Source organism: Gadus morhua, chromosome 14 (assembly GCF_902167405.1).
Source record: "Gadus morhua chromosome 14, gadMor3.0, whole genome shotgun sequence".
In the NCBI taxonomy this organism is placed as follows: domain Eukaryota; kingdom Metazoa; phylum Chordata; class Actinopteri; order Gadiformes; family Gadidae; genus Gadus; species Gadus morhua.
In genome coordinates this window covers 15,284,561-15,310,025 of record NC_044061.1, presented here as the reverse complement: position 1 = coordinate 15,310,025, position 25,465 = coordinate 15,284,561, and the positions used below count along the sequence as shown (strand labels likewise).

Here is a 25,465-nt window from a genome sequence, read left to right as displayed (position 1 = left end):
GTTAGCATTTGATTTCCATTAGCCGCCTCCACTGACTTGCTGAGTTACATTAGCCTAGATCTTTTCATGTGATGGGAATTCAATTTTCTTTTTTTTTTTTTTTACTTTTACTTTCCAACAATGTGTTCCGGATAGTCGCTTATTCTAAACGAGTGCCAGTAACAACACAACAAGATTCTAGTTTGTCTAGACACACACACAGATGATTCAACACAATTTTAGATCCTGTGATAATAAAGTTACCTCTGCTGCACTGCTTGCGCAGTTATATGATTTGCTGCTTTTGACTGTGTAGGCTGGAGGGTAACTTGTCAGCGCAGCATAACAGTAGCCTAAATAGTCCAAAGTGGTGCAGAAATGTATGTGTGTTTATTAGACAAACTACAATCTGGTGGTGTTGTTACTGGAACTTGGGAGCTTGATTAAGCTCCTCTTAGAACACATTGGAAATCTTTAGAAACTCATTAAAAGTGTATTCCCCTCACATGAACAGGAGCAAGGCTATTGTAACTCTGCAAGTTAATGGAAGCGGCTAACTTAGAGCTGATGCTTAACTGCAAACCCCCCTTCTGGAGGCACAATGATACATTTGGAATTAAACAACTTGTCTGAATCTGGGTGCTAATGGTAGTTTACAGATACTGGTGTATCCCTTTAATTGAAACAAATAAACCACACCCTTACACAACCTCACCAAACCCTTCCTATAAACACAGTGACCTACCCATTACCATGAACACATGAACCAAAAAGAGATTCATGGCCTTGCATTGCCTTTTGATCGTTGTATGTATTCTGACTTAAGAAATATGTTTCACAAGTTGGCCCTTAAGGCTGTTCAAGTCTGCCATGACTGATGAGATATTTGGTTGAATAGTCTGTGAGTGCGCGTGCTTCGGTCGTGTTTGTGTGTTTTGTGTTTGTGTGTGTGCATCATTGGTGTGTGTGTGTGTGTGTGTGTGTGTGTGTGTGTGTGTGTGTGTGTGTGTGTGTGTGTGTGTGTGTGTGTGTGTGTGTGGGTGTGTGTGTGTGTGTGTGAGTGTGTGTGCACTAATGCATGCATGCGAGTCTTTCTGAATTTGTTCAGTATGAATGTCCTTCATCATGCAGTACAGGTTGTCTTTGGTGGTGCGCTGCGGCTGTTAGGAAGGAACATGTGCATACATAATCTGCTGGTGTGGTTTTAACGTGCCCACCAGCCCAGTGATTACCTTGGAGATCCTGTTTTACCTGCCGTGTGGCATCTGTCCACGAGGCCTCTCTCCGCAAATAGCGCCCTCACCCCAGGGACCAGCCACTGAAAACCAGCTGTGTGTGAAATGTCCATCTGTGCTTGCAGTACCTAGGATAGGGTTTGTTTAGAATAGATGGGAGGCACTAAAACAGCCCCTGCTTTAGTCACACTTTTCAACCTCTCATGAATATATTATTTTGGTGTTTGGGGATTGATGGGGCACAGTGTTTACTTTCAGAAGGAGAATTCAAGGCATGAACAGAGAGGCTTTAAGAAGCGACTCTGTGTGTGTGTGTGTGTGTGTGTGTGTGTGTGTGTGTGTGTGTGTGTGTGTGTGTGTGTGTGTGTGTGTGTGTGTGTGTGTGTGTGTGTGTGTGTGTGTGTGTGTGTGCTTGTTTCTGTGTGTGTGTGTGTGTGTGTGTGTGTGTGTGTGTGTGTGTGTGTGTGTGTGTGTGTGTGTGTGTGTGTGTGTGTGTGTGTGTGTGTGTGTGTGTGTGTGTGTGTCTGTGTGAATGTGTTTGTCTGTATGAGTTAGTGTGTGGGTCGAGGCTCAAAGAGCTCAACAGTCCAACTTGATTCCTAATAAGATCCTGGACATTAGAGGAAGAGATTGATGAATGGCTGCCCCCTATTGTAATAACAAAGAGAGAGGTCACTCACTTGCTTCCTCTTCATCTAATATCTTTAACGCCTAAAAGCTCTAACTCCTAATAACTTTAACATGCAACAAATGTAATGTTTAATACTGTTGACGTCTAACACAGTTTACGTAGTTTCAAGTAACTTTATGTAATAACATTACTAAATCATAACTTAACGGTCTGATCACTTTAACGTCTAATAAATCAGACCATTAACCTCTACCAACTTTAAAGTATCATAACTTTAACATCTGATAACCTGAACTCACAAACTACTCATGAACATATAAAAATGTAACGTCTTATCATGGCAATGTCTAATAACTTTAACATCGTATTACTTTAACGTCTAACGTCTGAGCTCTAATGTATAATAACTGTGATGATAATAAAGGTCACATCTATTAACTTAAGGGCGCGGCCCCCGGCTAGAGCCTCAGCCTCTGAAGCTGAGCGTAGCTCTGCGGGCGTTTGAAGTGGCGGACTGTGGCGGGCTGCAGTGCCCTAATTACAATCACTGGGGCTGCATCAGCATGCAGGTCTGCACCAGCACGCTGCATCGGGGGACCCCTTGCAAGACACAGAGGATCCTGTTCAGATCAATAGATACAGGAGATAGTGTTAATGTTTACCTAAACACTGAAATAAGAATGGAAGAGAGATGGAGAGTGAAAGAATGAAAGAAAGGGAAAGAAAGCAAGAAATAAAGAAAGAGGGAAAGAACGGTGGATGGATGTGAATGTGCAGGGTAGGATTTGAGGGGAAGAGCCTGACTTCATGTGCCGTGCTGGACAAGTGCCAGACTTGTGTCGGCGCGCCAGATGCCACCGTCTGAGATTCTCTTTCATTTTCTCTCCTTCTTTTTCACCCAACCAACTGAGAGACCAGCGACACTTTTCAAGGGTTTGAGACCATAATTGAGACAATGACACGACACATCGAAGGAATCGACATTTACCCTAACATTATCCCCTAAAACATGATGAGTCACTGTACATATACATTGTGTTATTATTTATTCAGTGAACTTTGCAACCGTATCATTAAATGTATTGTGACTAAAGAAAATGAAGAAAAATGTATTGCTAGACTATTATTCATGTATTGCTGAGAAGCTCTTTGCAAGCCTTGTGGTAAACATCCTTGTGAACATCACTGTAAGTTTGTTACAGGGCAGATGCAGTAGAGCAGAACTGTTGAAACTGCCACACAGTCTGTAGAGAAACAGCAGAGCAGACAGCTGAAGTCTTTCAACCATTCACCAATCAAAAGTTTAAAAACCACTGTCGAAAACCATTTGGACTGTCTTTTAAAAACACTGCTTGCTGGATAGGATGTGTTCTTAAAGAGCCCATGCCATTAAAATCACATTTTTCCTATTGTTTGTTAAATAACATAGGTCTGAATAAGTTTGTGAGCTGTGGTAAGTTTGAAATCTATGCAGTTTGTCTGCTGAATGCAATAGGCAATGAAAGGAAAAAGGCAGAAGAAATGAGCCGATCTGGATAAGGTGACACTGTGACGTAGCGTTGTCAAATTATTATTCATGGCCCTGCCCACTTGGTTGGTTCGTAACCACCCACAATAATTCTGAAGGAGTCGTGATTGAGCTAGTGCTAAATGCTAATACGTGTACGGTAGTTGCTTAGTTCGTAGTAACAGGCTAGTTACAGAATTTTGAATGCAATGGCAGAACGACATCGAACTACATGAACTGCGACATGCTGCCTGCCGCCGGTTGCCGCGAGGCACCACCGCCGCGAAGCACCACCGCCCGGCAGCGCACGGAACTGTCTACTATAGATTGATGTGGAAGTGGAAGAACCAGAGACGTCGGAGAACCCGACGAAGTCCTTTGTGATTCATTATATCGTCTGGACGTGCACACAGCTTTTGGCCGTGATAATATGTATTATTTGATATAGATATCTATGTATTATATGATATTATTTAGATATAGAGCTCCAGGACTGTAACGCAAGTGTTGTACACACGTCGGACTCTCGTCTCTGGTATTTCTCCAACTAGACTCGTAGTGGGGGTTATCTCAGCCATGGTTGAGAATGGATTGGGGGAAAGGAACTTTGGCTTTGACTCCCTGAAGTCATGAACCACGACATGGAGGAGAAAGGGATTGTTGACCGCGGTCGTCTCCCGCCGGAGCCTCGCTGCCGATGGACCACCGCCTCGGCTTCAGGAGGCGGTGATTAGCGCTGACCGCTGCCGAGGCGGCGGGAAGCAGGGCTCAAGCGGGATACATTCGCGGCCAACAATCCCTTTCTCCTCCATGTCGTGGTTCATGCAGCCTACTTCAGGGAGTCAAAGCCAAAGTTCCTTTCCCCCAATTCATTCTCAACCATGGCTGAGATAACCCCCACTACGAGTCTCGTTGTAGAAATACCAGAGACGAGAGTCCGACGTGTTATGCGCCATCACACCAACAGCAGAACGGTTATCCAAATAACAAGGAAGTGTACAACACTTGCGTTACAGTCCTGGAGCTCTATATCTAAATAATATCATATAATACATAGATATCTATATCAAATAATACATATTATCACGGCCAAAAGCTGTGTGCGCGTCCAGACGATATAATGAATCACAAAGGACTTAATCGGGTTCTCCGACATCTATGGTTCTTCCACTTCCACATCAATCTGAAGTAGACGCGGTCGTTTGAGATTGATAATAACCTATCGTCTGGAGGCTCACACAGCTTTTGGCCGTGATAATATATATTATATATTATATGATATAGATATCTATGTATATTAATATGGGTTTCTAAGAGCCATTGCGATACATCCACCGTAAACAGAGCGCATGGTACCGTGGCTACAAGCTGCTCAGGGCCAGGTGATAATATATATTATATATTATATGATATAGATATCTATGTATAATATGGGTTTCTACGAGCCATTGCGATACATCCACCGTAAACAGAGCGCATGGTACTGTCAGTGGCTACAAGCTGCTTAGGGCCACACCCCCACCCCCCTCCTTGACCTGCCTTGACACGCCCACCGTATACAGAGCGCATGGTACTGTGGCTACAAGCTGCTCAGGGCCACACCCCCACCCCCTCCTTGACCTGCCTTGACACGCCCACCGAAACAGCGCGTTTGGGGGAAGCTCAATGTGCGACTGTTTCGGAGTGACTGTAACTCTGCACCATGGCTGAATTTCGGGGACGTCTTTGAATACTGTGTTTGTGGCCCACTCATACCTATATTAAAGCATCCATAAATAGAATGGCATGGGATCTTTAAAGCAGGGTTATTTGTCCTAAATGCAGATAATTTATTACCAAGAACTTGGTAGGCTTGTGGAAAGGTGGAGGAACGAGCCTGTGAAAAGTGTGTGAGGATTATTTCTTTGGTGTCCTATTCTACCGGCTCTGTCCCGAGGGGCGGACACGTCTAGCGGTCAGGCCGGGTCTCTATGTTGACAGATTCTGAGATCAATTCTGTTCAAATGGGTCCCAACCTCTATTTGCTCCGCAATGATGCATATCTGTACTCAATAATCATGAAAATTATTCGGATTGACAACTAGAATTTATTATAGTTGTAGTACAGGGTTATGTTGCCGAAGGATATAGTCCTGGTTTATTATGGATGTTAACTATAATGTGATTGAAGTGGAATTGAGGTGAGGTCACCTGGGTGTGATGTTATATAGTGTGATGACACCTGGTGTGAAGTCACCTTGGTGTCACTGTCCTCCTGTCAACATCATGAATCTGCCTGGCTGATTTTATCATGTGTTCATCACCCCTGGGTGCTGCCACATCACAACGCCCAGGGAACATAGCTCATGCACACACCTGGGAGAATAAACACATGAGTGTGTGCACACATTTACACAGATAAATACATGCATGGAGACAGACAGACACACACACACACACACACACACACACACACACACACACACACACACACACACACACACACAAAAGTTAACTATAATAAAAAAATAAGCATGTTTCAATTCGAAAAGTTAGACAACCGAAAATTGAAAAGAATAGTAAGTAGTAAAAACTCACAAAAATGTCATCAGTTTCAGGAAAATATATTTTGATGGGATTCCCCTCTACATGGTCTGACCCTCCCCTGGCACTGTGCTTTTTTTGTTGGAAGAAATAAGCACAGTGGCATGAAGCACAGGCCCATGTTTCTCACTAAATAATGAGTATTTGCACCCTTTTAATGTTCATGTTTACACTGGCAAATAGAACGCACATACATTATTTATGTAAAAGAAAAGAATTATCCTGGTGAAGAGGGTACCTCGCAGAAAAAATATCTCGAAGGGGGTACACCAGCAGCAAAAGTTTGAGAACCACTGTAGAGTTGTTCTCAAAGAGAGTGCCAGCAGAGTACCAGCACTGGGACTTTGAACCGTACATGTATCGCTCTAATTTATAGGTGTTTCTTAGAACCGTTGTTTTAATTTAAAATTGTCAGACGTAAACCCATTGAAATCACACGTTTCATCAAAGCGGTCAACAGACTCCTTTTTCACTGGTTGCAAAATGAAAAAAAAACTAAAGACATCAATTAACATGATTCAAATTAGCTGGGCTGCAGTAACGTGTACACTTACCAAGAGTAGTAAGCCAGTGTGAAGGAAAAGGCCAAGCCCGAAAGGCAGAAGGCTGCTCCGGCGGGTCTGCCAGACGCACGACCTAACGCCGGAGCCCAGGTAAAGCCCCGCCAGGCGCAAGGGCCAACTCTGTGCAGATAAGTAGCCCAGGTCAGCCTGCAAGATGCAAAGCTGACCAATTGAGGGCTCAGAGTTACCTCTGAGTCCGAGCCACACCAAGTACCTACTCTGCAAAGAAGGGTCCTGCTGCCACATTCAGGCGGTAAAATCTGGTGACCGGGGAGTGGGAGGACCAAGTGGCTGCTGCGCATATGGTGGCGAGAGAGGCTCCCCACCACAAAGCCCAAGAAGTTGACACCCTGCGGGTTGAGTGTGCTCGAATCCTGGAGGGTGCAGGAGCGCCCGAAAGGGTGTAACCTTGCTGGATGGTGTCCCCAACCCAGTGAGAAAGTCAACACTTCAACAGTGGTCTACCCCAGCAACTAGTGTGAAAACACACAAAGCGCCTTTCTGACTTTCTTAGCGGGTTAGTGTGCCATATGTACTCAGACAGGGCCCTTACCGGGCAGAGTGCTAGCTGGTCCGCTGCTGAGACAGGTAAGGACTGCAGCTCTATGCTCTGGGACAGATGGAAGTCAGACAGGACCTTGGGGAAGAAGGCTGGGTTGGGGCGAAGAACCACCTTTGACCCTTCCGGAGAGAAAGTACAGCAATCCCTGTGGACGGACAGCGCATGGAGCTCACTTATCCTCCTAGCCGACCGCACCACCGCCTCTGGTAACCCTAGGGCCAGGAGCCGGTCCCTCTCAGGGGCCAGGCAACCAGCCTCAGTCCTGCTGGAAAGGAGTGGAACAATTTCCCACCTGCCTGAGACAGGAGGTCCCTCCTGAGAGGAAGCATCCATGGCTGACCCTCTAGTAGGGTAGGAATCGTCGAGAACCAAGACATGTGAGGCCAAAACTGCATCCAGGATTAGCCTCATTTCCTCCATTTGTACCCTGTGCAGAAGGGCTTGGAGGAGGGTGAATGGGGGTATGGCGTAGAGCAGGGCCTGCGGCCAAGGGCGCGCCAACGCATCCCATCCCAGAGGAGGACCGTCGTTCCTCAGGGAGAAGAAATGTGGGCAATGAAAAGTTTCTCTGGTCACAAACAGGTCGACCTCTGCCCTGCCAAATCGGGACCAGATTCCCTCGACCACCTGGGGGTGGAGTCTCCACTCTCCTGGACTTGGTCCCCCTCTGGACAACATGTCCGCCGCCACGTTTAGGGGCCCTGGCACATGAAAGGCCCTGAGTGAACTGAACTGAGGATGAGCCCATAGCTACAGAGCTGTTGCCAGCTTGCAGAGGGTTGGGGAGCCCAAACCCCCCTGCCTGTTGATGTAGGCAGCTGTCACTATGCTGTCGGTTCTGACTATGACATGCTGACCCTTGAGCTGCGGCAGAAAGTGCTTTAGGGCTAGACAAACCACCCTCAGCTCCAACAAGTTGATACTTTTAGACCCCAAGCGGCCCCTCGTGGGTCCGTTGATACCCTGACCTTTGTGTACGGCTCCCCAGCCTGCTAGGGATGCGTCTGTAAATACGATCTGGCGGTGAGTCACTGACCCCATGGTCTGCCCCCTCCTGATGTTGGCTGGGTCCCTCCACCAGCGTAGGGCTCTGTAGAGCCTTAGGGAAACCTTCACCTTGGCACGGGCGGGGCTCTGTGGACACAGGCCTACACTTAGGAGACACCTCGGAACAGGGCGCATGTGAAGAAGGGCCAGAGGGACTATCTGTACCATTGCTGCCATAAGACCCATGAGTCTGAGGCAAACCCCTCCAGTCCCTCTGAGCCCTGAGGGTGAAGGGACTGAGACAGGCTGCAAAGGACTGCTGTCTCGCTGGAGGGAGGGTAACAGTAGCCCTGCTTGAGTCCAACACCATGCCGAGGAGAAGGTTACCCGGCAGGGTTGCAGTTTGCTCTTCTTGGTATTGAGGCACAACCCCAGCCGCTGAATGTGAGTCAATAGCAGGGCCACGTGTTGGCGACATAGATCCTCTGAGTTTGCACAGATCAGCCAATCGATGGTTTAGTATACATCCAAATAGTTTAGTATACTGAGCCCCTGCTGCCTCAAGGGTGAGAGGACTGCATCCATGCACCTAGTAAAGGTCCGAGGGGCAAGAGATATTCCGAACGGGAGGACCTGAAACTCGAAGATCCGACCCTTGAAAGCAAATCTCAGAAAACGCCAATGCCCTGGCCAGATCGGAATCTGAAAATAGGCATCTTTCAGATCGATTGTCGCGAACCAATCCCCTGCCTTGATGGTCTGCCGAACCCGCGGAACCGTGAAGAACCTGCATCTAAGGGCGCAGAGGTACTTGTTGAGCCCCCTGAGGTCTAAGATAGGAGGTAGACCCCCATCCTTCTTGGGCATGAGGAAATATCGAGAGAGGAACCCCGCTTGGCTGTCGGAGCGCTCAACCTCCTCCCAAACATGGCTGTGGGCTCCACTGTTACCCTGAGGAGACAGTCCCTGTCTGCTGGCTGTAGCTTCGACTGGGACAGCCACAGATGTCGTCTCACCACCCAGAGCTGAGCCAATGAGCGGCCTGATGACACTGCCTGCACCTTGGACACCGAAGCCAGGCACATCATTGCTGACTGGAACTCCCTTGCCAGAGAGGCATCCACCGGCCAGTTCTGCATGAGACCAGAGAGGTGGTTGGTGTACAGAGTCAGGATGGCCGCAGTATTAGCCAGACGGGCTTGCATCGCCGTGGACCTGTGCAGCTTACCCAACAGACTCTCCATCGCCTTACTGTCTTTGTTCAGACAGGCGGGACCCCCAAACAAAGTACCTGGGGAGCGAAAGAGTGGCGCCAGGTCTTGGTCCACAGCTGGAAGTGCCCCACAGCAGACCTGCTCTTGTGGGGCCATGTTGGAGAGCACTTTAGTCTACCTTGACCATCTATGGTAGGATAATTGTCAATTTACAATCGGCAAAATGTGTCAGCGTTTGCCGACTAATTCTTTTTAAACAGGATATTGATCCTGGGCACCTCCTCTTAGCAATGGAATTTGTTTCAGATATAAAAACATTTAATTGAACATACACACTAAAACAGAGATTTTCGTTTTTCAATAAATATTTGGAAACGGAAATTCCCGCAGTGTGTCTCTCTGGTATTGAGCAGGTCTGCAGGATCTCACTCTGCACAACCCATTCGATAAAAAAGTCACTGTCACGCACGACTCCGTAATCAACTCTTTCCAAGCATTGGTGGTGATGGCAACTTTCTCCGCTAAGGACAGGATCTCACGGAGGGAGGCTGCTGCTTCGCTGTACATTTTTTCCAGCCGTACAGTCATAGTTTGGCGACATGGCACTGTGTAATCCCCCTCGAGAAATGCTTTCAGATCGCGGAAGACTAACACGTCACGTCTCTGGTAAAGGCTGCCTTATTTAAAATAGCATGCGTATGCATCAGTTATATTCTCAATTAAATTTACAGAACAATCCCTGCAAAGTATTTAGGTTAACTATATAAGAGACTAGGATTAGTGTGTGTCTGACAGGGGGGGGGGGAGGGGGGGGGGGCGTGCCATCACGATGGTGGCCCTCCATCGTCAGTCAGCCATCACGACGGACTATGACATCGACCATCGGCACAACCCTAGTAGGCAGTGTATTTTATTTTGTTCAATTACCAATAACCCCCGTACTAAGTCGCCGGATCAACTCCCCCTTTGCGTTCCGGGTCAACTTTACAAATCCAGCACTGGCTGTAACCCATACACGTTCATCTATTCACAACCCCACACGGTACCTTTCACAGTGGAGATCAAACAATCACTGATCTATACGTCTACATCTGCACGTCTACACAGGTGTTTTATAAGATGGGGGTAGGCGTGACCGGGCGTGCCGGTGTGTCTTAAAGCCCATCCATGGTCCTTATCAGAGATGGGGGTTATACCCCCATCTCTACATATGGAATATGTTACGGAGTGGAGAGATGGTCTCGATACGATAGAGAACACAGTGTACAGCAATGAGCAATTATCTTCATGCGGCCTCATACCTACGACTGAATCACAGCTGTGCTGATATTCAATAGAACAGCACACACGCACACACACACACACACACACACACACACACACACACACACACACACACACACACACACACACACACACACACAATTATCAAATATATAGCAATAGCAGATGTAAATTAAACACACTGTATTCAAAGCTTGTTGACACTCAAAATCGTTTTCTTTATTTTTTCTGCCCCATTCCCAAGGCTGATTTTTTCCTTTGTATGCCAGAAGTCTCAAACAGGAAGCAGAGTGTCTTCTATTGAAAACTGGAACACTGTCTTCCTCTGCTGTGTTTATCTCTTATCTCAAACTGACACAAGTCACCGTCTTCTCCACAAGCGCATCGGGTTAAAAAAGCTGGGCCCTTTTGAAACGTTTTTACACAAGTCATCGCAACGTTTATATTGCAACGCAATTGCCATGACACCACGTTGCCCCTCAGATGAGAGCAGATCCACTGTCATGCTGAGGGCCTCATCACTTTCTGCCTGTACTTTCTGTTTTATACCCTCCTGATACAGATCTCTTGTGTGGCTGGATACAGAGTTATGTGTGTGTGTGTGTGTGTGTGTGTGTGTGTGTGTGTGTGTGTGTGTGTGTGTGTGTGTGTGTGTGTGTGTGTGTGTGTGTGTGTGTGTGTGTGTGTGTGTGTGTGTGTGTGTGTGTTTGTTTGTGGGGGGATATTTGTGTGTGTGAGGGAGAGAGATGTAATTTCACTTATTCAGGTTCTGTATTCTTTGGAGAAAATGAAATGCAATTTGAAGGAAAACTGTTATTTCTAGGTTTCAAATATCTCCCATCCCCCTTTTCTTTCTCTCTCTCTCTCTGTCTTTCTTTCTCCCTCTCTCTCTTTCTGTCTCTCTCTCTCTCTCTCTCTCTCAATCTCTCTCGCACTCTCTCTCTTGGTCTCAATGCATAGATTGTTGATGTTGTGAGTTGTATTTGCGCCTTCGATTGTTGTGTTTTGTAGTCACCTGTGTTGAAGTGGTGGTGTGTCCCAAGCATTATGTGTTGTGTATTAAAGTGCTTGTGTGTTGCGGTCATTGTGTTTTTTGCACTAGTATTAGTTGCCATTGTGAATTAAAGTGTGTTGTATTGGGTAACCCTTCCATTTACAGTCTCGTTATAAGCAAGTTTTTACCTGGTCAATATATTGTAAAGATATATTTTTGAGTAATTACAACTGAAGTTAGGGGAAAATACAGAGAAAATATGGCTGACATACTAACAACAACCTCCACCACTACTTAACGAAGTATCATGTAATTGTGATCGTGATGATATAACTCTGATATAATTGCATACTTCCTCGGACAGTAGGCTAGCAATTCAATGAAACACCTCTATTACCCGTCAGTTAAATTTACGATTTTAGGCATCCAAGGTTTGTGTTGGTAAAGTTTCACTATCTATAAATTAAGATTACTTTCTAATAAATTACTTCTTTAAATAGTTCTTGTTCGTGGCTCTATGTATTGATAAAGGGTATGTCAGATTTACCTAGAAACAATGGAATTGTTTGGATTTAAGTTTAAATATTGCATTTTGTAACCTATTAACAACCTCAATCGGAACAGTTTTCTTTTAGCATCACGGCACATCTTTTTACGTACTGGGTACATTCTTGCAGATGTTTGTACAATTTACTCAGTTAGTAAGCTCAAAATGGTAATGTTAAAGGAATCTTTGTTTGTTTCCATGGCATAACCAGGCTCTTACCATATCCCATGTAGTGAAATATTCCATTGTCCATAAAATTGAAATGAACTTCAATATATGTTCCACAACATAACTAAGTAAAACATGTCAATTGACTCATTAAGCTGAAACTGTGCTGCAAAAGGAAGCCGTTTGTTGAAGCAGAAGTATATTTCAAAACAGCCGAGTTTGAGGGTCCCCTTTAAGTTGATGCTAACGCAATGCTGAAGTTAGATTTAGCATCGTGAACCCCCATCTGCTGCTATTGGATAGAAGTCACGTTCTGGAGCTTTCAGTCGATTGGCTCACCCTTCTTGCAATGCAGCGACCAGATGGATTCGGTGGGGGGTTGGAGGGTTTGGTGGAGTCCTGGTGCCAAAGGACCATGTTGAAACCTAGCGTCCTTCTGGATGAATTAGCCAGGAAGAGTTTAGTACAGAAGACTCACAAGGCAGTCCATCAGCTTTGTCACTTTGGGTTCCCATGTGCAATTATTCAAATTCAATAAAGTAGCAAGTAGTGTACCCAAATTATATTTAAATGAGACCCAACTCCCATTTGGTCTTACAAGGTTTTGGGATTTAAATTCACATACTTTCATTTGAAGTCATTGAGAATTTAAAGAAAGTTACAAAATAAAGTTATTACCCACAATGCACTGCTCCATTAATCCTACATTGTTACATATTCCAACTCACTAACCTGCATGTTTGTGTGTGTGTGTGTGTATGTTGGATACCGCTGCAGATTAAGAACATCAAGAAGAAACTAAGTGAGTCAAAGAGGTTCTGGTCCAAACTGCCAGATGAGATCTGCTCCGGTGGGAACCGGACCGAGCCGGACGAGGAGGGCTGCTGGAACAGTCATGCCAGGGGCAGGTGAGCAGATCACACACCCCTCCCCCCCCCCTGGAAACCCCGCTTGAAGAACATGGCGTGCAAGATTCTCATTACCTCCACCTCCTCCTCAACCACTTCCTCCCCCCTCCCCCTCCTCCTCCTTCCTCAAACTCCTCCTTATCCACCTCCTCCTCCATCTCCAGCACCATCCCCTTCCTTCTCCACTACCTCCTCCTCCTCCGGTACAGCCTCCTCCTCAACCACCTCCTCAGAGTGAACTTAAAGAGTTTATTGTAATAAAGGGTAAGAATAAGATAAAAGTAGTCTATGCGCAGAGAGGCCATACAACACGACAAGTTGAAGCGCCGTAGTGAGCCCCGAACAGTTGGCAACCTCAGTTTTAAAGCAGGGAAACGTCCTTGGGGGTGCAGATAGGGCTGCCTCTACTCCCTCCGGTCATCTCAGGATGTAGCTCGTTGTATCGATGCGAGTCAGCCGAGGCTGTCTCATCTTCCCTCAAGGGGGATAAGCGAGGCACAAACAGTGAAATGGTGACTATAGATAAAAACGAAAGGCTCACAGTGTCGTAGTGTCTTGCGAACAACATGTCTTATGGAAATTTCCTTTGCTCCTCCGGCTGCTCTCCTAAACCAAAGAAATACTCCTCAGTTTATAGGCAGTTCAGACAGACGTGTAGGAGGGCTGTCTACAGGACCACCCCTGGGTGTGAAGGATCGCCCTGCCCAGGCCATCACACACCTGGCTGTTATTACTCACTGAAAACTCACAGGGGGAGGGAGGGAGGAAAGGAGGTAGAGAGAGGGAGAGAAGTAGACAAATGGATACATGAATATATATATATATATATATTATATATATATATATATATATATATATATATATATATATATATATATATATATATATATATATATATATATATGTGTGTATATATATATATGTGTGTATATATATATATGTGTGTATATATATATACATAAAGTCATGCATGGATGTATGGAGAGTGTCAGATAGATAGAGAGAGAAATAGGCAGATTAATGGATGTAAAGATATAGGGATGGATGAATGGATAGATAGTTTCAGATAGATTCAGACGGATAGTTGGAAGGTGAGACAGAGAGAGATGGATGGTTTATGGAGATGGGCAGACAGACGGACAAAAATGTAAGGTTTGATGAGTTGAGGGCTGCATGTGGTCGTCAAATCATACACAATATTAGAGAAACATCACATTCAGTTTTTCAGAGTAATATATGGGTAGACTTTAATGATGATTGAGTGAATCCATCGATGCATGATGCATTTAAGTCTTGGATCGAACCATCTGCAGCACCTGTGGTTAGGTTGAGCGCTCTGATCACATCAGGCGTCTTCCCATCCCTGAAACAAGGGACCTGCGAGGGAATAGAACATGTTAACATGTAACTCTAATGGCAGCCAACCACGCAAAGAGAACAAGGTGCATCTTTAATAGACGCTCTCTCAAGGTTTTTTCGACAATGAGTCATTCTTATGTTACGTATTTAACAAAAATAGGTTTAAGGAAATTGTTTTTGTAGAGCACATTTGAAAAAAAGTAATAGCTCATTGCTCTTAACATAATGCAAACGACCAAGGAATCAAACAAATTGAATCCTAAGAAGAATTTCATTGAAAATAAACAATCTTCTGTTCCATTAGAGGTTTTTGTTGAATTTCCACCGCCATACCTTATTGCATTCTGCATTTATCATGTAACATTCTTTTCATAGTAGATTGCTTAGAGGTTCCAATATAGGAGGACTGAACAGGGAGAATGCGTGGAGGTGGATGCTTTGAGTGTGCCGATAGTGGCAAAGTAGAGGGAGGATGTGATTGCATAATTATGTCAAATTATTTGTAAAAGAAAGTCTATATTTTTTTCGCCTTGGCGTAATTGTAATTGTAATTGTTTTCTTCTTCTTCTTCTTCTTCTTCTTCTTCTTCTTCTTCTTCTTCTTCTTCTTCTTCTTCTTCTTCATGCTCTTCTCTGAATTATTGTTGCACGGGGGACTGTTATGCCCCGTTTACACCATCCCACTAATGGCCGCTAATGGCCGATGGACCACCGATGAGGAAGTCGGGGTGATTCGGGTGACATCGGGCTAAAAATGTATGATCGGGTCAATTTATCGGGGTAGCATTTACACATACCCGATGTTATAACGATAACATAACGATTTATGCCAGGGAAGACACCCGAAGTGCGTTTGGCGTCATTTGACGTAATTTCGAATGACGCCAAACACGTCAAATGACGCGTTTGGCGTCATTTGGCGTCATTTCGGGAGAAGGCAAAGGGGAGACTGGTTTAGACTGATATTTATTTATATATTTATTTATATTACTATAGCGATTTTATAATAATAGAACGCCGGTTCTAAATGGGCGAAGTACCCTGTAATTATAAAAGTAGGACATCCATCCATCACCTCCTATTTATACCCAAGTGGCAGATTGAGGGTCTTCCTTAACACAATCTGGTCATTCACAATCGTTATTTGTCTAGGGTTCTTGAGGGTCTTTCGTGTGTTGAGGTTGCCGATATAAAGAAGATAAAACACGATAAAGCGCGGAAGATTAACGAATATAGCCGATGTGCCCAGGAAAATTCCCGAACGATTTGCGATGTCTTACGTTATACTCCCGTTCTATTCCCGATTATAGCCGATTAGCCCATAGCAACACCTGGTAACCGATTCTACCCCGATAGACCCAAAATTAACAAACATGTTCGTTCTTTGCCGATGTTGCCCGATCATTGAGCATTTCTTCCCGTTTCTTCCCGTTGTCTAATGATGTTCCCGGGAAGAGTAACGGTGTTTCCCGATGCAACCACGCTATTTGCCGATGTTATAACGATAGCTGCTGATTTAGCCATCGGGCACCATCGGGGCCCACTATCGGGTAGGTGTAAACAGGGCATTAACTGTTTGTACACTGCTCACAGGAAGTCAGCGATGGGAGATTTTGTTTCTGCAATAGGAGCATGGATGTATTAGAGTAGGAAGGACTAGAGCTGACCGGAATCCATCCAATCATGCTCAAATCTGCCCCAGACTATATCCACATGTTCCTAAAAGACTGTTTCCGCGTGGCGTCCTGGTTTTACAGGTACTTCCCAGAGGTGGTGAGGGAGGGTCTGACAAACCAGCTGCACAACCCTGAGGTGGAGCTGGACATCACCAGACCTAACTCCTTCATCCGCCAGCAGATCATGGCCCTCCGCGTCATGACAAACAAGCTGAAGAGTGCCTACAACGGCAACGACATCTACTTCCAGGACTCAAGTAAGTCTTTTATATGGGTGAGGCCAGAAACTACAATGGTACATTTTATTATTTTATTTTGGTAGGCTGAATAATTAAGGAATCTGGTTTAACACAAATTAGAGTGTATCTCATACATTTTTTGAAACAAAATTATAATCATATTTTTTTGACTCAAAATCTAAATATTAATAGATTGACAAATACTGGATACATTTGTAAAATGTATAACAAAACAAATGAATAATGTTACTTTTCTAAAGTTGAACATGTTATTCCGTTGTGTACAGATACAACCACCTATCCCTACACAGCCACTGTGTCACCGACCGAGGCCCTCCATCAACTGACAAAGGACAGCTCTGTAGGCTCAACCCTGTGTCCCTTGGGCCTATGTTGAATTGCAGAATCCTACATTCTTATGATGTTGGAAGAACTTTGAAGAAAATTGGCGAATAAAGAGTCTTACAACAGGCTAAATGTAGTAAATACATTGAGAAAGCATCAAGTATGATCTAAATTCTACGTAAAAAATATAGAAGGTGTTTACTTTAATATGTTTCTCAAAACATATTAAATACATTTAGCAGTATTTCCTTTTTTTATCATGATCAACTGGATTTACATGAGCACCACAATAAATATGCAGTCATAAAACCAATCGCTTTATCATTAATGAGCCAGTGAATCCAAAACCACCTATTTTTGCTTTAAAAATTGTAATTTTTCTTATATGATCGTTATCATATTAATCTTTTCCATCACGTTACTGAAATAAGTTCCCCGAAAAAAAAGGGGTTAAGTCCCATGTGTTTGCCATTCTCCCTAAAACCCTACGTAAACATCCCACACGCTGCAAACAAAGATGGTGTTCTTTTCATGACGTCAGACTACCTTTTTCCGATGTAGGACGTCAGGACAAAGGGGCACTGGTGGTGCAGTTTGTCTGGACGTGTGGAGCTCTATCTGGGCAGCAGTTGATTGCAATGTCCGAGACAAAGATTTTCGTACACTTATAGTATAACGCCACGGTGTGTGTGGATGGAGGAGCTCCGTCTGAGTAGTGGTTTACTTATTACCCACATCCGAGGGTAAGCTTCCAAGACACCTATAGTCTAACGCTACGGTGTGTGGCCCATTTAAAAGATACAACTGCGCTATAATGCTCATAACAGTTTTACAACGACAGCACTAAAATAGTATGATAAAGCTGGTGTGGGTCGTAACCATGGGGATAACACAAACCCCTCTTTCCTGATACGTTTTTTCGCCCAATTTTTCTTTGGGTTTTATCAGAAAGTGTTCAAATTCCATTTGAAACAGTGGGTTCATTGGCTATTTAAAGACAGTTTACATTTCAGTTCACTGCCTTTGCAGCCAGTGATACAACTTATTTTTAATATTTTTGAACTCACACAAGGCCAAAGACATTCCTGAATCTATTGTTTTCCATCTGTTAAAACCCCAAAGGTGTTTGGGCGACAAATTGTTGTCTGTAAAACTATCTAAGAGAAATTTGTGCTGACCTCTTTCCCCCAGAGCCATCAATGGCTTTAGATCTAGGAGTCCGACACGTTGGTAAGGAGGACCTTAACTTAATCTCAATGACCTGTTTCATCAAAACGTAATGTGTAGTCTGATTGGTCGGTCTTAGTCTGCTTCTAGTTATATGGATATGGCCACTGTGCTGTCCTGGCTTCAAGGCCGGTTCAGGACAGACTATAACCCCAGTTCCCTCCTACCGTTCCTCCTCCTCCTCCTCCTCCTCTTGTTATCCGCATCCATAAAGAAGAGATATATGATGCAGTCGGGAGCTGTCTCTCGTTCCCTTTACAGGAAAACCAGACTCTGAATGAGAAAAGCTTTTCCATCAACTCTCTATCTGTACCATCAGAGATTGCCTTAGAATTGGACCTCACTGCTCACATATACACACAGGTATGCACTGAAACTCTCTCACGCACACACACAAACACACATACACAAAAACGTACACAGCGCCACTAAACACACACTCTGACTCGATCCACCACACACCTAACATACCCACACACACAAATGAATGCACCAACTCATTCAACCACGCAAACATATATACACACTATATTTATATTTCCATACACACTAACGACACTTCAACACTCACTTACATGCACTAACGCCCATACACACGCACAAACATTCACACTTACACAGAAAACAGACACTTTAATGCTATAGAAACAGACACACAGACAACAAAAAAAAAAAACACGCACACACAGACAAACACACACACACATATAAACACCTTTTTCTAAATTGTGAAAAAAGGGCTCAGGTGCCATTGAGCTGAACCCTCCATCTCAGCTGAGAGGAACGCCATCATGCACTTCAACTAAAGCGCTCTCCCATTGATAATGACAATATATATATAGAGCACACTCATGTGGTGAACATACACACACCGGTACACCAGGAACATATACATCTCAAGAAGCACAGACAACCTTTCTCCTCTTCCTTGGACGTCTTTTATCCGACCCTTTTTTTCTATCAATAATTTAGAAGGACAAAATGGATGAGGAAAATACCTTGAGAAGTGTACGTGTATGAAGGAGAAGACCAGCCACTAGTCCGGCTCCACGGTTTGGCTCCCACCTGCCACTGATCCGCTTCTGGGTTATGCTTATTAGCCAATCAAAAGTGTTGATTCAAAATCCCGGGATGGTCTCTCACGTACTCGTCATTCTGAACTTTCCACCTCTTGGGTGCATGGAACGACTCCTCTAACTCTAACTTCTGCATGTCTTCACCATCCAAACCACATCGGCATCACTGTCATGCCGCTGTTTCTGACAACGTTGCCGTCGATGACGGTGCTGTTGAGAGCACTGTTGTTGACCGTCTTGGTTCTGGTTAATGTCATTGTGTTTGTGTCCCCCCCCCCCCCCCCCCCCCCTTCTGCCAGGTGACGAGGGCAGCGGCTCCAGCAGTGGTAACGGCTGTGCGGCAGATGGCTGCATCCCGACCCCCACGGAGACCCTCCCCCCGGCGGGCTCTGAGGCGCCGGTCGTCCGGGCCGACCGCAGCGACGAGCGGGCAGCGGCGCCGGCGGGGCGCTCTGCGGCACACGGCCCCGCCCCCCTCCTGCTGCTCATCACCACCGGACTCCCCCTCCTCGTCGCATGCTCGCCCCCTGTCCCACGGTCGCTATGGAGATAGTACCAGCGGGTTACCAGCGACCGCCGCCAGACCAACTTGTGTGTACTCTTAAGACAGCTGTGTTTTTTCCCGAATGCAAAGGTTCGGGGGCTTGGTGGGGTTCTGTCGTCGGACCTTTAGAACTTCCGGAACCACCAGGAACCGGCGTGAACCTCTAGGGATCTATAGAGATCTCTAGGGACCACCAGGCACCAGAAACCTCTAATAATCTATAGTAACCTATAGGGACCTCGAAGAATCTATAGGAAACCATAGGGAGCTCCAGGAACCTCTAGGAAGCTATAGGAACCCAAAGCGACCTACAGGAACCTTGAAGGACCTCCAGCAACATCTAGGACTCTAAAGGAACCTAAAGGGACCTCTAGGCATCTATAGGATCCCTTAGTGACCTTCAGGAACCTCTAGGAATCTATAGGAAACTATGGGGACCTCCAGGAACCTCTAGGGATCTACGGATTGGTCTATGCGTCGCAGGGTAGCCCTCCTCTATCTCCTTCATCTCCCAAAGAACACTTGGCACCAGCGCCCAGGTCGGCGCTTCTAGAAGAGGGTTGAGTTCTCCGCAATCTAGAAGTGCAAATACATCAACGGTCTTTAACGTGAATGACATTATACTTTGGTTTGGTTTTTTCTTGACGTTTCCCTGTTTTGAAAAAAGATGCTTGTCCCTCCGACAGAACAGAGTATGTTTTTTACTGTGTGTGTGTGTGTGTGTGTGTGTGTGTGTGTGTGTGTGTGTGTGTGTGTGTTTGTGTGTGTGTGTGTGTGTGTGTGTGTGTGTGTGTGTGTGTGTGTGTGTGTGTGTGTGTGTGTGTGTGTGTGTGTGTGTGTGTGTGTGTGTGTGCGAGCACGCGTGTGGGTGTTTATGTATGTGTCTGTCGATTGCGTGGTAGCATGATAATATTGGTTATTTTTTGAGAAAAATATCCCAGCCGGTTAAATGGTCTCCCTTGTGGCTGGATTACTGCAAGCCTCTGTGTCCATCTGACCCAGACAGAGGGAATTCCTTGCGCTCTTCTGTAATTGCACACTTGATTTTATTTTATATACTTTACAAAGAAAAGTCATTTTGCGCTGATTATTTTTGCAGGGTCAATCTTCTACAACATATATTACCATCTACCCCATAGGATAAAGAATAATTCATATTTGTTTAGTTTTTAATTAATTTACTGACCTTTTAATTAATTAATGGCAGCCTTCACAATTGTATTTTACTTGACTCTCACTATATATATATACATTTTTTTTTTTTTTTTGTATTTTTATCTTTTGTCTATTTTTGGTCCAAAACCCTAATCCTATGTATTTCCATCCTAATAATCAATCATATTTTTTTTTCAAAAGATCAATGAGTTTATAAATGTTACTGCTTTGTTTTCTCTTGATACATTATATTTTACCATGTCATGATGGACTAGAATGTATCTTCAGTCAGCTATTTTAATTAATAGCAAAGAAATGGACCATGGTATACACTCAAATTGGTTTTCTACACTTCAATTGGTTTCTTAGACATAAATTGGTTTTTCGCCATCCAACTTGGCGATGCAATGCTATGATTTTTGAGAGTGAATTTATAATTTACGAGAGAACGGGCAGGGACATCATTGGGAAGCAGTGACAACTCGATTGGCAAGAACACTTTGCACTCAAAGAAAGTTGGCAAAAAGTGTTTCTGAATATTGGTAGAATTATATCCAAATCTTTGTCAATGGAATAAAGTAGAAATATGTATGTTCCATTTTGGCAATATTGAATTCATTGGATAACAGTTAACAAAATAAAAAATGATATTTTATTCATTAAGTACAATTACGGCATGTTAAAAGGCATTCATCAATTAAGTCCAATCAAGCCATGCATCAATTTGTGAAACTGTTGAACTCCAACAGTTAGGAAGTGAAATGTTAGGAAGCTATGTTCCTGTCTGTGGCAAGCAGGAAGAGTCTCTCTCTCTCTTGTTCCAGGGCCTTTGAGGACCCTGAGCCCTTCAGACCACCAGTGGTGATGGGGAGGAGGAGAGGAGTCATAGAGGAGGAGGATGAGGAGGTGAAGAGGAGTCGGGGAGGAGCAGGAGGACATGAAAAGGTTGAGTGCACCCTGAGGAGACCTAGTTCACAGCTCTAGAGCAGCTAACAGCCGCAGTGAGCGGGAGAGTGAGAAGGGCAGGCGGCTCCTGTCTAAAATAAAACCCGTTTTTATGGAGAAGGTAAAGAGGCAGACCTCATGTAACACATCCCATGATTCCAAAGGGCTTATTTGAGGATGAATAAAAGTATATTTTCTGCGTTCTTACAAAAGGAGGTTCTCCCTGGCTGGTTGTGGGGGATGTTGATGTGCACAAGGCTATCAGTTTCTGGCAGGCGTAGATGTTCACCGTTCACCGTGGATATCTATAATAGTTTCCTCTCCACACCACCACCACTCTTAAGCTTCTCTTCTGGTGTGATGACACAGAAGAAATGAATCACAAGCATCCTAGGTGTCTTGGAGAGACTTTTCTGGCTGACAGAAGGAAAAGTGTTATGCAAATTATTTTTTAGATCAATTTTGATTGTTTGCTTTGCCCCTCGCTCTGAGTGTAGCTCTGTTGTTGTGACGCAGAATGCGACCAAACCTGCGGCGTGTTTGGAAGTGTTGTCGTGGGAACGCTCTCTGCTTAGCTTGACAGAAGTAGAGTTGACAGTTCAAGCAGACATGCCTTACTGTTTTTTAAAAGACTTCAATGGATTGCTCATTTGGCTTTTGTTACTCATTCTTGTACACAGAGAATAAAGAGACAAGAAAATAAAAGATTTTATAAAAAAACTAAAACCTTTGAGATGTTTGTTTGCTTTCCCTCACTGCTTCTTATGGCGATGCTGTTTTAATACAATAATCAACACAGACAAACAATAGAAGTACTTCTATTGGGCTCACATTTTTTCCATTCAGTAAGTTTGGGTTATAAAAAGATAAACATTTAGATTACCTAATGAACATCATATTGTTAGGAATACATTCTAGTAGACCTTTTAAAGGAATACCCTTATATTGTAGTAATATCCATTCAGTGTATTAATTTGGATAAAGGTGGCATCATTATTCCTTGAAAATAAACCAATATCTTATTACAATAATATAATATCAATTCACAGGAACATATATTCAGAAGAAACGATCAATGTTGTCAAAAGATATGACCACCTCCACGATAAGGGATCTTAAAAAATGATAGCCTACTTGTTTGACTTGTTACACAAGCCAAACATGTCTCAATCAAATGTTATGTGTTTTCATGCTTTATTTTTTACTAATTCAAGTTGTCAATATCTGATTTAGTTAATATGTAAATAGTTAGTGAGTAAATATCTCTGCCAGCCTGCTCCCATTGTTCGAGCAACACTCTTAACACACGACAACCACCACTTTCTAAAGCCATTCAAGTCATAATACTTACAAATCCCTTGCACTCATAGGCCTAGCTTGACATCTATTTTCACCAATGTCCCGTACTTCACTTTCCTCTAATACTTTAAGTATACTTTCCGTAGCCTATTGAAAGGCATCCAAGCCATGCTCATGCCTAACAACCCCCTAAATCATTATTCTGGGAGACGTCCAAACCCTCACAATCCTAAACAAAGGAACGGCACGTGCTCTGCATTCATCCCCATTGGCTGCGGTCCTTTTGGTTCGATGTTTGATATTCGCCTATTTTTTGTTGTTTGCTTCCTAAACTCAATTGCTTGTTGAAAAGAGAGACGATTTGTTTCAGATATTAGTCATACGTGTTTGGGAGTATCACAAACATGAAGGAAGCAAAACATTTATGGAATAGGTGAATGTCTTGCGTCAACCTAAAATAACAGCAGTCATTCTACACGACACAAAGTCTCATAGCATTAGCTCTGGACTGGAGTCACACCTGCCCCCCCAAGCAGAGCTGCCCAGGGGGTTAGCCAGGAAATGGAACAGTTCTAGAAATGAATAATGCTAAAAACGCCCAGACCCTGTAGAATATTAATAAATCATTTTAGCCTACATTAAGCTCATTTGTATTCAAACAGCCGTCACAACCTCCTATTTCACTCTCCCTGTTTGTTCCATTGGTAGTTTCTAATGATGAAGAAAATCTATTCTACTTCCCAAACATTGACATTTTAGGCAATTTTTAATCCATTTATCTGACATTCTAGGTTTTGGATTCACATTAAAAACCCTCAGGTCTGAATGTTTGATCCAGTTTAAACCGGAGCAGCCAAGACCAGAGTCTCCCCTGCAGCCTTGAATGCTGGCCAGTTAATTGAAGAAGTTACATCATGTCCTATTATATATGCTATATTTTATATTTTCAAACATACATTATAGATGGGGGTGACCTCATCTCCCCACCCCTGACCCCGAGAACCCTGAGCAGAATAAGGAAGTAGAAAATATGCTAAAGTGCTATCTATTCGTTAATGTAACTTAGGGCGGGATGAAATATACGAGAAAGGATGGGGAGAAGGATTAGATTGAAGACAGTGAAAGTTTTCTACTTTGAAAGTAGATCATGCATCAGTAGAATTATGATTGGTTTTATGTTTGATTTATTCTATTTTGTCTTAGTGTGCATTTTAAATAAGCAATGCCAACACATTGCAATACTTATTTACTGTGGGTTTGGGGTGGTTTTTCTGAATGGTGATGCAATCACCAACAAAGCTGTTTTGAGGTGTATAAATATAGAGTGATTACAAATTATCAAAAGAGACACAAACATTTTTCCTAGTCGAAACTCCATCAATTCATCTCCATGTACCTTCCCTGAGGTGCGAAGCTGGGTCATTAACTAGTAAGAATGTTTTGTTTTTGTCATGTTAATATCGGCAGGATAGTGCAGTGGTTAGGTTTTTGATTACCAGCTGAAAGGTTCTGCGTTGGTTCACTTAAGTCTACCGCGTACTTGGAGGCATGTTTGAGTAAGATGTCCTAACCCCTACCTGCTCCTAAAACCTAATGTAGACACAAAGTAATGAGCAAACATTTCAAGATCTTCAAATTTAACAACTGAAAAAATCTTTTTCTCCCTCTCTTTTCACTCCCTCCCTATATTTCTCTGCCATTGAGGAGTGTTGCATTCATACACCTGTGATTGGCAGGTAAGAAGGATTCCCAGATCCAATCAGGGAAGAGATGCCCTGATAGGTCAGAAATAATCAGGAAGTTGTCCAAAATCTAGATGGTCTCCCCCAGGGGGCTGTACGAGGGCCATGCGCAGTCAATGCAAAAACAGATTCTCATGTTGGATTTCCCTCACTAAGGGCTGAGGGAACATTTATATGACATCTATATGAAATTCACACAAATTCGTCTTGGATACAAGCAACACAATGTTCCTAACCTTATTTAGTGAATCCAAGCATGTCAATGATAATATAATAATTATACTAATAGTAATACTAATAATTCAAATTATTAATATTATTATTATTATTAAAATATTGTCATCATCATATGTATTCAATTAGACTTTAGAAAGATATTGTATCCAAAACAACATAAAAAAATAGTTTTGCACATTTAATTAAGGAGAAGGTACTGTTGGGGCATCTTGCGCAAGGATGATTACAGATATGGAGATTGTGGACTTGGGGTTTGAAACGCAGAACCTTCCTGTTGGACACTCGTCTATGTGCTGTTAAATCAAATCCAACTGCACATCCAGCTGCAGTGGAACTAAAAACAAAGCTATAATAATAAATAATGTTACCGCGGTCAGTAACTGATAGTTTCTCTGTGGGCGGTGCTACCGCATTTGAAAAAAAAAAAAAAACTGTCATCAGACTTAATCAGGCAATTCAT

At 43.7% G+C, this 25,465-nt stretch overlaps 1 protein-coding gene across 4 annotated transcripts in view; it reads left to right on the top strand.

Moving 5' to 3' along the window:
- The window catches only part of gpc6a (glypican 6a), a 119,926-nt gene extending 97,473 nt beyond the window's left edge, over positions 1-22,453 (top strand). For 3 of the 4 annotated variants that reach the window (XM_030376288.1, XM_030376287.1, XM_030376289.1), the window contains 3 exons: positions 13,032-13,162; positions 16,278-16,453; positions 16,723-17,093. In XM_030376288.1, the coding sequence (XP_030232148.1) occupies positions 13,032-13,162; positions 16,278-16,453; positions 16,723-16,832 (417 nt within the window). In that variant the 3' untranslated portion in view covers positions 16,833-17,093. Of the gene's footprint in view, positions 1-13,031; positions 13,163-16,277; positions 16,454-16,722; positions 17,094-19,382 lie in introns of those variants that run through there. The other variant, XM_030376291.1, reaches the window with a different exon arrangement.
- Positions 22,454-25,465: the final 3,012 nt, after the last annotated feature.